General features: G+C 39.9%; 1 protein-coding gene across 1 annotated transcript in view; it reads right to left on the reverse strand.

Moving 5' to 3' along the window:
• usp43a (ubiquitin specific peptidase 43a) overlaps nt 1-15,620 on the reverse strand; it is a 146,711-nt gene that overhangs the window by 86,378 nt on the left and 44,713 nt on the right. The window contains exons 4-5 of the mRNA XM_038713771.1: nt 4,222-4,314; nt 94-229 (exon numbers count right to left, since the gene is read on the reverse strand). Of these exons, the coding sequence (XP_038569699.1) occupies nt 94-229; nt 4,222-4,314 (229 nt within the window). The remainder of the gene's footprint in view (nt 1-93; nt 230-4,221; nt 4,315-15,620) is intronic.

The following is a 15,620-nucleotide window of genomic DNA, read 5'->3' on the forward strand; positions in this document are numbered from 1 at the left end:
GTAGTGGTTATGGTTAGGGTAAGACTTCAGGAAATGTAAGTTCATGTAATGTCCTCTAAAGTGATGGAATCACGACTTGGTGTGTGCGTTTACCTGGTCTGGGGAGATGTTGCCCTCCTCTGCCACCATGGTTCGCAGGCAGGACAGGGGACCAAAGAGAGGTACAGCCAACCCTACCCGCAGGTACCTTTGACCCTTTGAACTGAACACCAGCGTCACACATATCGGCCTGTGGGGAAAATAGAAAAGGGGGTGAAGGAGGGAGGAAGGGTGGGGAAGTGTCCATGTGTGTGTGCGTTTGTGTATGTAAAGGAGGGAGGGATAGGAAGACAAAGAGGAGGAAGATAGATGACATGAGCAAAGTGCCAAATTGTTTTGCAATTCTGATTTTGCATGTTTACATTACAGATTCCAAATACACCCTGGCATACAGAGTTATTTACATCTTTGTACGCAGACACACACACACACACACACACACACACCGGGTGTTATGCACCTACTGTCTAAAGACAAACATATCAACCAAAACCAAAAAGAGAGAGTGACGCCAGGGGCAACAAAATTCATGTTGTCAGTTGGTTCAAGAGCTTAGCCGATTCTTGATATATTTCAGCTGCTAAACAGCAAAACAAAACATTCACTAAAATGAGACTCTGAAATGTACTACTGAGCATTTTAATATTTAATAAGTTTGGGGACAAGATTTCCTGTGACAATACTGTTGTACAAAAACTAATTTCATGAGCATAACCCACTGGTTTGTCTGTGTCTGACTTAATATCTCAAGTCAATTAACTATTTTCAGATGTTGCCTTGTAGCGTCTAATTTTTCTCTTGTATGCGTGACTGGTCATAATGTGCTAAACCAGCACATTGGTGATGGTCATGCAGAACCTGCTGCTGTATGCTGGGACACGTCTGATTTACAGCAATCTGAACCTTCTGTAAGGGACGCAGGGCTGGAAATTAAGATTAGATCTGTAACTGAGGACGGAGTTTGATGAGAAGATGAGAGAACAGAAAAAAGAGCAGAGAGTGGAGAAAGAAAGAAGCGAGACACGAGTATTGATGAATAGAGAGAGCGGAGACAGAGTAAGGTCTCGCCTTCTCATTTGGGATGAAGACGGTGTAATCGCTGACACCTCAACTTCCTGTTTCCCATCATGCATAATTCAGGTGAGTAATGTGTTAGCAGTGGGGAGGCTGACAGGGCAGACAGCGGAGGATCTGAGCAATTGTTTTATTTACGTCGTTAGATGCTTTGAGATGAGACACCGGGATGTGAAATGAAACAGGATGAGAGGTGTGAGATGATACTCAGGAGGAACAGGAAATAGAGATGTCATCTTAAAAAGCACAGGTTTTTACAGCCTACTCGCCTACCCACTGCTGGTTTGGAGCTCAATAGTCTCTATTAAACAGCATCTCTCATATGTTTCCACAAGAAGCACCAAGAGTGCCCGCTGCTATTCAGGTCATTCAAAGCTATGTTAGAGCCAGGATCATGCTCAAACTGCTAACAGATTTAACAACCTTAAAAGCGTTTCTGCATATTTAAAATGAATCCCATTCAAATCGTCTAGAAAATGATCAGTCTATGCGACTTGTAGCATCATGTTTACAGATGGTTTGAGTGAGGTATAGCACAGTGTTAATATATTATGCCAAAATGTGATCTTAATCCCATAGTCCGCAGCTGTTTGCTCGGGAGGCAGTTTTTTTTTTTTTTTGCATATTTAATGTATTGGAGTTCATTTTGTTGCACTGTATTTTATATCCCACTTACTGGCACTGTTAAATGTCTGCATCACTGATCGTTGATTAGGCGACGAATCATTAATTTAAGTTAATTTCACATCTTGGACTGTACGTGATAATACAAACAGATCTTTGTATAGAACGTTTGAAAATCAGTTCAAATATCTGCCATATATGTTTTGTATATAGTCCAACATATCCACAAAGGGGGAAACATCATACAGGCTGCATGCATTCAAAGCTTGAGTAACCTTTTTGCCCTATTATACTATTGTACCTACAGTACTCATGCAGAATGCTTTACAAATGCCCAGTGACACACACTGACTTTATTAACATTACTGAATTAGTCACTGACCTGTCACTAACAAGTATCTATCCAACGTTTTTTGACTTTGAATATTTTAAATTGTCATAGAAAAATAACCTTAGATACAGTAAAGTAAGCCTGACTGTGACACCCTCTGTCCTTAGACCATCGATTCGGGAAAAGGAAAATCCCCCCCCCCCCAAAAATGAATTAAACTTTGGGAGGAGAAACAGAGTATAAACAATCAATATGAAAAAATTATAGATAGACTGTGGACATACAATTTAACTATAATTTTTGGAGAAAACACAGTCAGAGACACTGCCACCCTCCTTTTCTCTCTGCCACAATGGCATTATCTGCAGCACCCAGACCTCAGTTCTACGCTGCCAGTCAAACCCAACTATGTCTCTGGGGGCCTCAGACGTATCAGATATTCTGCTGGGATCATGCTACAGTGTGTCTGGTCAGTGTGGGTCCACATCGAACCTGAATGAATTTCTCTCTGTGCTGGGCTCAGACAACTGCAGGGACAGACCACACATTGTCAGAAAACCTATACTGTAAAACTGAGTTTGGGGTTAGCACTGTGGCAGGCATGCAGAGAGGATGCAGAGAGGATGTGTCTGCATGCTTGAAGATAGCAGGATTCACTGAACGTCGGCAAATCATAAAATCATATGAATGGAATTCAACTGATAGCTGGGCAGAGAGGGAAAGGGGATAGCCTGAGACAAAACCTACAATCACTACATTTACATCCACACTAATTTTCAGAATATGACAATAATGAATCTAAGAAGGAATATTATAAAAATATTATATATAAAAATTTAATATTTTGGGCATGTTAATATAGTAACTGTTGTGGTTACCCAGCATGCTTTGGTCACCAAAATGCTCCCCATTCAAGCCCCTGCATACCTAAACAGGTGGGTTCAATTATTCTGGCTGATTAGACTCAGCTCAAACTCAGCTCAGGTGTAAGTTGGGCCATTGCTTTGATGGAAATTCTGGTAAATAGGGGGTCTGTGGGTCCTCCCCCAGAAGATTTTGAGTATTAAACACTTAATTTCCTGAATTTTGGAGCGATTTTCTGCACCAATTTAAGGTGGAAATGTCTTTATATTTATAAAGGGAAGGACAAAATTTAGGTGGCAGGTGACATAAAAAATATAATAGAATTTAAAGCCCAATATAGGCCTATGCTTTATGGGCTGATCGTTGGCCCATTTTTTAAAAACAGTTAGGCCTATATAAATAAGTAATTTGACTTGTAGCCTACTCGATGAGACGAGCGCACTGCTCTTCATCAGAGGAAGAAAACCGAAACTGAAAACACTTGTGATCAGACAGCAATATCACCACAATTCCACACTAATGTTCACTTCAGCACTTCTGAACGACTGTTAACCGTTTGTGTAGCATATACACTGACTAGACACTGACCGACAACATTTATATTGAAATGTATTGATTACAATTTTGCTAGGGACAATTCAGAAGACACAGATAGGCCCTGAAGCTGTGAGCAATGCTCTCTCTGTCTCTCTCTCTCCTCTCGTGCTCCCTCTAAATGCAGGCAGGCTGAGTAACGGTGGGGGGTCACGTTACGTGAACTTTAAAGAAAATGTAGCAATATTATTGCGAGTAGCCTCCGCTCTTTGAAGACCTGTGAGAGAGGCTGCATCATGAAGATTATTGCATATTAACATAGAAAATATTTTTGTTGCTGAGTTACATTCGGGGCTACAGTCAAAAGCCGCGGAAAAATTACCTGGCGACGCCGATGGTCAGGGAGTTTTTATGGACAATTTATGTTTGTGCAAATGTGTGCATACATGTGTGTTTGTGTAATCACATTTGTCAAATGTAATTTAGAAACGTGTGCTTTTACAGTACAGCTATCCTTCTGCTATATTAAGTAGACTAGATGATCACATCCATATCACTGATATCAGGTGACAACCTCATACATCCAGAGTGTTGACTTTCCAGCAGCTAATAAAAGCTTTTGCTTGACTAAACAGTTTTGTGTATGCACTGGATGCATATAGTAGAATATTCTCAACATATACACTAAACACATCTTAGCTGTTTTAATAAATATACTTTTGACTTTATCACTTGTCGTGTGTGTTATACTTCACCTGGTTTGTCGTAGGGGAATAGGCAGGGAGATACATGAAAATGGGTCAAAGGTGTTGCTCTGCTTAAGGCAATGAGGGCACGTAAGAGAGGACCTGGAGACAAACAGAGAAACAGAGCAATTTTAATAATTTCTGCTACATACAGTAAGACCTCAGCTCACCGTATACTCTGTGTTTAGACAATCTATAAAGAAAGAAATATAATTTTCACTCTCCATAATATCCCGTTCTCAATTTTATCCTGCTTCACTCGATTTTGTATGTTCACATCAGACCATTGCAGTCACAAAGCTCACATCCCTTAAATATTCCAAAGACAACGGCCATTGGAGAAGAAAGCTCTACCAACTTTACATGAATTCATTGGAACAATTAAACAGATGGATTGACCAATATCACCATCCCTACATGCCAAATCCTCACATTTCTTCTAATATGCGCAGTAGAGATTCAAGTGTCTTATGTGCTGCGTGTAGTTAAAACCTCCATGGTGGTTAAATGTGCATATTCCATGTGGACAGTAGTGAATACTAAGCACTGAAACAGGCCATCTGGACTCCATTTGCTGTTGAGAAAAGGGCGGCAAAGCAACAGAGGTGGGATGCTGTTCTGAATTTTGGCACAAAAAACAGAGTGAGGCAGGTGAGATATTGCAGAAAATATAAAAAGGCTGTATTCTAAAGCACATACTGAGCTGGAGAGGAGAAGAGGAGAACTATGCAGAGAAGAAAGTAGAGAGGACAGGTAAAAGATGAAAGGTGGTGGGGATATTTAAAGGCAGAGAGGATAGTAAAAAAATTAGTTAAGCTAAAAGGAACAAAAGTGGAGAAAAGAGACTGAGATGAGGGGAAAAACAACAAAGTGCAGTGCTCAGGGGGAGGACAGATTAAAAATCAAAAGAAGGTTGGCAGCAGTCGAGTTGACAAAAACTAGAAAGCAAAGCTGATATAGAAAAAGACATGGACAGGACACGTCAAGGTCTTTGAGCCGATGGGAGTGTAGCTGATCAGAGTGGAGGAATGACATGAGGATTAAAAAAACTAAGGATCCCAACCTTTGGGCTGGTCTCAGCAAAAATCTGCAGCCAAATACAGTTTTCTAAGACAGATAGTACTCTGTGACCTCATGATGATCTAGAGGAAAACAGTAATAGTTTTTGGGAAATGTGCTTATTTTCCTTCTTGCTGCAAGTCAGATGACAAGATCAATACCACTCTCATGTCCTTGCGTTCAATATGTAGCTTAGCTTAAAGGCTGCAAATAGGGAAATAGCTACAAAATAACTAGCGCCTACCAGCAGCTCTAAAGCTCACTAATAAACATGACATGATCTCCTTAATTTACACATTACAATTTGTTGTTTTGCATGGGGATATGTATGGCTTATGGATAAAACAAACAATAAGTTCATTTATGGCCTTTAGAGGTGCTGGTGCAGAATTTGTTATCATTTGACAGAGCCAAGCTAGCTGTTTCGCCTTATAACCAGTATTTATGCTAAGATAAGCTAATTGGCTGCAGACTGTACATAAGAGATATCTTCTCATCTAACTCTTGGCAAGGAAGTGAATTCACAATCAAAATGTTTATTTATTTCTTTAAGATATAAATGTACATAATATTAGCATTGCCGTAGGCTAACAAGCTCCTTTTGTTGCTCTATGACATGGGGTTAAGTGTTATTGGGTTTGTAGTAACATCTGTGTACCCTGGTGTCAAGCCATTTCCTCGCTATGTCTTTGCTGCAAATACTACCAGGAATCCCTCAAAAGAGTGTGTGATGGAAACAAATCCAACACTGTGCGGGGGGTGGATAAAAATTAGCCTCAAATAACCTGTTGTCCTTCCCTAAACCTAGCTGTAATCTTGCCTTTTCATATGGCAATCAAGTGAAAACACCATGCTCAGTTTGTTTAAGTGCCACATAATCCTCTCATAGTGTAGGAGCATAATCCTTTTATTGATGTGAGATCATTTCATGTAATTCAGTGGCTGTATTGCCTTACGTGTACTCATTTTGAAGTTTTAGCCAGTATTAAAGCACCCATTCAAACCACAAAATTCTTTATTCAACAAACTTTCTATTGAGGCATCTGAGTTACCCATTTGTCTCCATCAGAGGGAAATCTGTTATCCTTTATATGATAATAAGATTTAAGCAAGCTTGAAACTGCTGAAGTAGGATTGAATAGGATTTCAACTGTGTTCATTAGTACCCAAGTACAGTTATATAAAAGTAGTTTAAATATGAAAAATATGTGGAGATACAGTTGAATGAGTTTTTAGTGTACGTTCTGATGCGCACCAAAAACCTTTAAAGCAGTTTCTTGACACCGATATTGATATTTATTTTTGCTGTTGTTTGTTTGTTTGTTTGTATTTGATTCTTGAAGAAAATTATTGCAATGTTGCTACATAATTCTCTCTTATCGGTGACAGTTTTTAGTGTGTGTGCATTTAGCTGTGTGTGTGTGTGTCGCCATATGCTTATTTCATCTCTCAGTGTCTCACTATCATTTCTGCCAGTTGAGCTGTATCCAAGTTTGTGGAGATACAAACTTGTCAAATGTACTTGTGCTGGAAATAATACAGCAGTTTTCAATCTCCACATTTCCCTGCTGTCACTGTTGTAACCATTGTGCCGTGGCAGCCAGTCCCATTTTCTCTAATGATGCCAGTTTGTACTCAGTAAAGTAGACTGACAGGCTGTATTCACCCGCACATACAGAACACACACACAACTCTGGTGGCAAATATAAAATATGTAGTGCTGCTGATGTTTGTGTGTGTGTTTGTGTGTGTTTGTGACAGACAGAAAGCAAGGGTTATACTGTGTGTACAACGTTCAGGTGTCACACCAAAAGACCACCATCCCTTAGTTTAGACCGGATACCTGTAGCTGCAACGCATACACCCACAAACGCGCACATGCACAGCACAGCACAGCAGCTCTTATTTATCAGAAAGAAAGCCGGGCTGCTCAGCAACCTTCCGTTCTGCTCTGAGCTAAAAAAATAACACTCCACACCAGCAGCATCTCCAAACATTATGCCGTATCACGTTGCCGGATTCCAGCATTTTTTATTCTGTTATTCTAAACTGAGAAGCTTTGAAACACAATACAGGGGATGATGTAGGTGATGTGGATGTATGCATTTCAAAATAGGTCATGATGTTGGCATTTCATACATGCTCTATGAAAGTTATGTGACTTATCAATTATGTTAACAGAGATATGTACTGATGTTGTCAGTGTTGCAGAGTCTGCTAGAAATAAAAAATTTTGATGGCCCATGGAGAAATCTACTACTAATTTATTTGTCTACGTTTGGCTGGATGAAACCTCCAGCCAAACGTCTGTATGAAAACGCATCTGAGGGAATGTCTAGTATTTATATATTCTCTTTCATTAAAATTAACTGACACTAACTAATAATTTAACATTATGGTGGTGAATAAAACTGTGTAGGTCATTTGTAGCAATAGATGTGTCAATTTTTGCGCATGCGTGAGATTTGACGAGGTGCAGGACTGTTTGTGTACTAGGGAAGATTTTTCACAGTCGATGAAATTTAATTTTAAAAAGTACATAAAGACAAAGCTGTATAAATTGCAGAGAGTTTATACACATACAAAAACCCTGCCAATGTGAAAAAAATATTTAGTTAGTTTAGTAGACATACTGCCAAGTGGAAGACAACAGTTTTAGTGAAGTTTGGTAACAGCTGGAATTCCATCTGTTCCTGTTTGCCTAGTTCTCCAAAATAATCCTGGGCACAGCTTTGGTTCCGCACCAACCAAACTTAAATGTTCTTGTCAAAGAATGCTGATTGTTTAGTCACTGCAGGCTTGACCTTATTTAAGGAGTAAACGGTGTCAGCCAACAGCTCTACAGACAGTGATGGATGGAAGCCTGGGCTCAGGTGGAGACACAGCCCGAAAACAACTAAACAGATTTTGCTGCTGGTAGTTACACTGTGAGGAAACAGAACTATAAAACATATAGCTAAAAAGAAAGTGTGCTTTTAACAAAACCATTTCCTGTAGCTTGAGTGTTTCATTTTATTTGTTGTTAAATATTATTGGAGAACTGTGGAAAACTTCAGATTCACCTTCAGTAACCACTATTTCCCACAATTCAATCTCCAGAAATAAAGGCCTAGAATATTGCAACACTTTAATCTACTTTCTCTTGCGAGTGCCAAAAAAACCCCCACATCTTCATACCACTGAGAATTCTTCATGATGTTATACGGAGAAACATGTTTCACAGCCAAGAAAAGCAAACCAGACGAGACAAAACACACCATAAACAACAGCACCAGATGCACTGACGCTTTGGCAAGTCTAAAACAATGTGTGTAAACATTTTTTTACTTACTGAATCCCCCCCAGGTAAGTGTTGTGTGCAGAATACACATTTATAGCACCTGGCTAGATTGTTACGGGCAAAGCATCAGTTCACATTCATTCATTCTCGGGCTTGTCCTGCATTAAAGTAAGTGTCATGTTTACAGATATCAAAACTCCAGATCTGATGCAATGATTCTTGGGAAAATATAAAGGAGTAAAATGTGACCTGAACTCTATTCTATGAATAAAACCCGCTTGCATTTGTTTTGTTTTTTCACTAGATACTAGCATCCTTAAATTTCCTAATGATCTGTGTGCATGTGCTTTACCATACAGTGCGTTAAATTATACTATATACCTTTCTCACAGCAGACATTTTGACCTTTAATATGTAGCTGTAAGTAATACTATTGATGGCTCTGTTCCATTTAATTGTGAAGTTAACCAACATGCACAGTGCAAGAGCTGTGGGATTGGCACACCTAGTTAGAATGCACCTATTATTGTTATTAGTTACACCTGCGTTTGACATGACAGAAACCGTGTGAAAACAGGTGACCAGAAATTTAGAACCTGTAACCACACTTGCCTGTAGTTATATCTAGGCAAGCATCTATGCTTGTTTGGTAGTCTTATTTGATGCAACAGTAGTCCTCTCGCCAAGTAAGGAGACTCAGTCTTAAAATATTAGTGTTTTTATCATCACCTAAACACAACCACAAACTTAGAGCTGCATTTTTGTCTATAGTCCAGTGCACCTCCTGGGACTGAAAGAGAGAGAGCTCAGAGTTCATTTTCTTCTGTCCGCTTGTCAGTCAGTCAGTCATGTGTCACTGGCTGTGGATTGGAGGGCACTCATCTCTCTCTATATGAGAGTACGAGTGGAGACCTCCTGTCAGGGGAAATTAACTCAGCTAAAGGGGCTGTTGAGAGTCTCACACACATGCAACACACACACACACACACACACACACACACATACACGCACTCATGTTAATTGTGATACAATCTCACTTCCTCTGTCACTTTTCTCTTCACTTTTATAAGTATCAACACTCCCACTTAGGTTTGGAGACGATATTGCGACTGCCTGTTCTCAATGTCACCTTCAGACATACGAGTTTCCTCCTTCCTGGTTAAAACTAACAGACCAAAACTTGGTGATAAATGGAATCATGCCAACCTATGTAATAAGTAACAGAATACACCTGGGCACACATGTCTACACTTTTCAGACTAGATTGAAACCCATTGATTTGATATTGGTTTTTTTTAGCATGAACTTTAACACTCACATTTGCTCTCCATCTCTTTATCTCCTTCTTACTATCTCACATGTTCACTCTAACTCACTCAACTGCTTAATTGCTCCTTTGTGTGCAATGCCGAGAGAGATGTATACAGTATTACATGACTGAATCATGTTTTGAAGTAGGCAAGAGTTGCTGCTAGTATTGTTGAAAAAATGTATTCAGTAGGGCTGAACGATTAATTGCATTTGCGATATTATCGCAATGTGATAAAACAAGATTTTCTAAAGGCTGCTATTACACTCTGGTCACATGACATGCAAGAGTAAAGCAGTCTGCAGAAGAAGCATCAAAGCGTATTGTGCCAATCGGCACCTGCGTCACACACACAGCCACCAGTCAGCTTAGGAAATATCTGTGAAAGGCCTAAAGAGGCCCAGTCTGTCCCGAGTTAGAGCGTGGTTATAGCCAGTGCGCTAGGCCTACCTGATAATATTATATCATATTATTTAATGTCATGACTTGACTCAAATTAAAATTTGATATTTCTTCTCCACCATTGCTCATAATAATAATAATTCATGCATCACCTAATTTCATCATAACACAGGCCTGACCCACAAGAAAGAACAGTGTATGTTTAATCTATCTAATATTGTGTTAGTCATACTATATACTGATTTACTGCATGTCTGTTTCGAATAATACAGAAAGTAAAGGGCTTAAAAGTTAATCGCATATTAAATCGCAATATTGGTAAAAAAATAAAATAAAAATTGTAATTAGATTATTTTCCAAAATTGTTCAGCCCAAGTATTCAGCATTTAACATATGCAAGCAAACTCAATAATAATATGAAAATACATAGGTATGGATGTCTCCAACCAATCCACAGGATTGGGACTACCAGATGCTTTTTGAATCGATCATTATTGGCTGTATATAGCCAGATCATTTGTGTGTTTGGTCTGCCAGCTGTCAATAACACCCCACTGCACTCGGTTAAAACACTGGATCCTTCTCATATCACACAGCGTTCAAAGCGGGAGAACAGCAGAACCCACAAACTAAATCAATGGTGATGTCAGCATGCTGTGAGCAGAGTTACTATGGGTCAAAAAGAATCAATAAAAAGGTTTAAGTCTCCTTCAACAACATTTTGGAAGTGCATCATGTTTTTAAATTGTGTTAAAACAGTTTTTTTATATTTTTTTCTGGAGTTTCATCATCTCTGTTGCGTATTGCATCATGCAGTGCTATTATCACCATTCGGGCAGTGAGCTCAAATTGGTATTTGGTTTATCATGGTAACTTACTAAACATCTTTCATCTCTACAGTCACACTCCAAGTGAATGCACTGTGCTCCAGTTTCTCTCTTTACACAGACTGTTTTTAGTAAGAGGTAGCTTTAAACTGGAAAATAACTAAATGAACAATGCTTAAAAATGCCTGCTAACAGTATTGCAAGTGTTTTTTGAGCGTTGTGAGTGTTGTGTTGATGGAAATGTTTGTGCCAGAATGCAAATGTTTAGGAAGTAAGGATGGATGTGATCCAGAGATAGACACATGGATAAGTTAACTTTTTTAAAATGGCCACCTTTTGGGTGCAAGGTTCTCTGTCCTTAACATAAGTCACAGCTATGAATGACAACTAACTTTCTAGTGCCTCTCTCTCCCTTCCTCATGCTCTCTCGCGCTCTCTTTTTCCTCTCACACTTGCACGCACACACACATACACACGGTATTTCTGACTTTCAGGGTGAAGCTGCACATGAGGTGGAAGTCATTTTCCAAACAAGCGGCTCCTCCGTGGTATCTGCACTGGCCAGCCAGCGTTGTGCGAGCACAATCATACACACAAACACGGCTGGGCATCACAGGTGAATTTCTGGTTGGTCACCATTAGTGTGCTGGTGTGTTTTAATGGGTCAAGAATCTGGAGTCCTGAACTTCAACATATACTGTTTGGGTCCCAGACAGGAAAAGTTTAAAAGAAACTCTTGGATAAGGACAGACCCCAGGGGCGTATGTGATTCAGACAATTCATATTCACCAGGAAACACACACACACACACACACACACGAGCTAGAAGAGTAGAGCACAGAGAGAGGGAGATTGTGTGCTGGGCTGTTTTTCTCTCTGGCCAGCTGATGGGTTTGCCATTATACAGCAGCTCTGATAGGCTCATACACTGTTTCCATAAAAACATTTTGTTAATCTCTAAGAGATGGAAAGGTACGAAAACAAACAAGCAAACTGATGCAACCTTGCTGACCCATTTCAATTTGAAGTCTTTGTTCAAGTCAAAGTCAGATTTTTCTTTTCCCCACAGTGTTATAGATTTCTAAGTAGCACTCTTTAAACCCTTCCTCTGTCATTATTCTTTCACCTTTGTTTTGTAAGGAGCAACAGGATTTCCCATACAGGAGAGTGAAGGGCAGCACTGATGAGCTTCACTGGAAATATTTGGACACAGTTCAAATTTATACCTCTATGCAATCTCATTCTTACTTGACAACGGTTTTGTATCAGCAGAGTTACATTGCAGCCATCTAAGAGCTCCTAATCCTGAAGTTCCATCAACAAATGGCCATCACTATTTCCTAGAGCCCAGGGTGATGTCATCAAATGTGTTGTTCAACCAATAGTCCAAAAACAATCTATATTAATTTTATCTTAATGTAAAATATATACAATTATATATTGATTTTTTGCTTGACAAATTACTTTAATGATTATTTGATTCTTTGAACAGTTGCTGATTAGTTTGTCTACTGACTGTCAGTAGCTACTGCACCTCTTGCAGAAAATCTCTGCGAATTATATCCTGACTACATTCTGAAGACCAGAGTTAAATCGAACAGTAATGGTGTTTGTTAAGTGGTAAATTTTAAATGACCAGCCAGTCCAGTGGTCATTTTAAACTCTGGTAGTAAAGAGGATACATGTACTTGCTGGCATGTCTTACCGTAACCAACTGTATAACTCAGACTGAGGCGGCAAATGACTCTGCACAGATGACTTTTGTTTTTGATCAAAGAGTTACTTACATGTGATAATGCCCCGCACTAACTGGCTAGCACCCACTTCAAAGTTTGGTACTGCAGGCTGCTGGGTGGTATCAGCGGGAGGGTGAGTGGTGTGAGGTGGGCTCGAAGAAAGCACTGTGGGTGGTGAGAGCGTCAAAATCAAAGTAAGGAAGGTCAACGTGTGGCCACATTTTCAGCAGCCACTCAGCTGTGTGCCGTGGATTGACCAGATGGGTGCCTCAGAGAGGTCAATCACATCCCAACACGGATGTATCTTTGGGGGAAAGTGGAGCCCCTGCGGAGCATCTTTGAAGATGAGAAAGTTGCACTCTTTTATGAAGTGTTGAGTCTTCAAAGTCATAACTTGGAAATCATAGAAAGTGGAGTTTCTATCTGACAACATTTATTATACAAACTGCATAATATCCATAACGTTTTCACATCAAATCTGCATCCAAATAAAAGCTACTGTGATAGGAAAAAAGTAACCATCCTCAACTATCTTGTTTATTCTGAAAGAAAGAGGCTGGGGCTTTCCACACGTCTACCAGGCCATTAAAAATAGATGCCACAAACTGAGAGTGACAAACGAGAAGGGAAGTGGGGGGGGGGCGGTGACTGATTTAAATGCCGCGGCACAACGGAGTGACTTGAGTACCAACTCCCACAATGGCAGATCCAAACCACAAGACAGCCCTGGCTCTAATCGCAAACATTTATTCAGATCAGACAACTCCACTGAATGCCTCTGAGGACCTACTCTGAGATATAAAAAGAATCAGGAAGGAAGCAGCGGGAAGAAAGAGAGATCAACCAAGTGATACAGACAGAGAGAGAAGAGAGAGGGCGAGAGAGAGAGACGCAGACAGACGAAGACGCAGCCAGAGACAAAGACACAAAACTAAGACACTGCGAGATCGAGGGGGAGTGATTGCTCTTTTGTTAGTTTGCATTTAGAGGCAAAGTGACTCCAGTCCCCAAGTGATAACACAAAGTAAAGAGGAGGAGAAGAGGAAAAGCGTGAAAAAGGAGAGCAGATGAAGACTGACTCAGCAGACTGAAACCAGCTCAGACTGAGACAGACTAATGAGACGAGGATACAAAGGGATATAAAGCATATTTACACTGAAGAGGCCTGATGAAGCACAGAGCAGAAAACAAATTCCTGACCATCCCGGTATCTTCGTCTACTATTTATTAAATGAGAGTGAGTCACCATGGAGAATATTGAGTTTGAAATCTATCTAATCTAATCTAACAATATTATGTAGTGTAAGATACATTAAGATTAAAATTAATGATCCTAGTGGCATCAGCAAGAAAAGAGGATATAAACAGGAGCAGGGCTAACATGTCAACCTATATAAATACTGGGACAAACAGTATTAAGCAGAAATGCATGAGTAAAGCTATCATAATGAATCACGAAAGTTTGAGCGCATGCATAACAGGAACAGTACAGTTCAATTGAATTGTACTTATGTACAAGGTAGATTTATTTGTCACATTGCAACAGGTTATAGAGTGAAAATGAGCTGGTAACTCCTTTCTGCTAAGCAGCAGACAATATAATAATAATAATAATAATAATAATAATAATAGTAAACAGAAATTAACTATATTCAATGGAGCAGTGCTGAGGATGAATTAGAGATATGAATTAGAATAAGAGTCTGATAGCTTGGGTAAAAAAAGCTGCTCTGCAGTTTGGTGGTATGGCGGCTGAAACTTCTATATCTCTTCTCACAAGGCAGCAGGGTGAACAGGCTGTGGCTGGGTGGGTACGGTCCTTTGGTATCCTCTGGGCTCTGCGTAGGCACCTCACCTCACCGATATCACAGATGTTCAGGAGATGGGTACCAATGATCTTCTGAGCAGTTTTAATCACCCACTGCAGAGCCCTCCGGCCATGGGCCGGGCACATCCCATGCCAGTTAGTGATGTTTTCAGTCAGTTTCAGCTTTCTAATGCTCCTCTGTAAAAGCTGACAAAAACTTGGGAATTTGGCCTTCTTAAGCTTCCTTAAGAAATACAATACGTCTTAGAGCTTTCTTCACCAGCGTGGAGATGTCAGGTGCTTTGTGATGTTGATTCCCAGGAACCTGAAACTGTTCACCTGCTCCACCTCAGCTCCTTATGTAGCGCCAAATCGTAACAGAAGTTATCTCAGGACACTTTTCCTATAGGTCTAGCAGGTCTAGACCGTATTCTTTATAATATTAAAGAGTATGAAAAATATACTGTAAGTACAAAACTAGGGCAGAAAAAAGATTAACCAATCAATTAACAGCAGTCAATTGACAGAATGCCAACTGGCAACAAATATGATAATTATTTATTAAAGAGGTGGTATTATGCTCATTTTCAGGTTCAAAATCTAGGGGTTGTACCAGAACAGGTTTACATGGTTTAATTTTCAAAAAACACCATATTTTTTGTCATACTGCACATTGCTGCACCTCCTCTTTTCACCCTGTGTGTTGTCTCTAAATGATCTTTGTTGGGAGATGCACATGCGCAGTTCCTAGTTAAGGACTACTAGCCAATCAGAAGCAGAGAAAGGCGGGTCAGCGAAAAGATGGTAAACAGTTTCGATTCAGCTGTAGGCTACATGTTGCCGACCAGCTTGGCAATTTGGACTGGAGCAAGAGTTTCAGAGTGGTGAGTTATTAATCTGTAACAAAAGTATTTTTCATCCATAAAGTTTTAACTGAGCTCTGTCTCTACATCACAGTAACCACTTCATGTCCATTGACTGCCTGGAG

The sequence above is a fragment of the Micropterus salmoides genome, unplaced genomic scaffold, assembly GCF_014851395.1.
Source record: "Micropterus salmoides isolate LMB-PRFRI ecotype aquatic unplaced genomic scaffold, ASM1485139v1 Ms_hic_scaffold_12, whole genome shotgun sequence".
In the NCBI taxonomy this organism is placed as follows: Eukaryota; Metazoa; Chordata; class Actinopteri; order Centrarchiformes; family Centrarchidae; genus Micropterus; species Micropterus salmoides.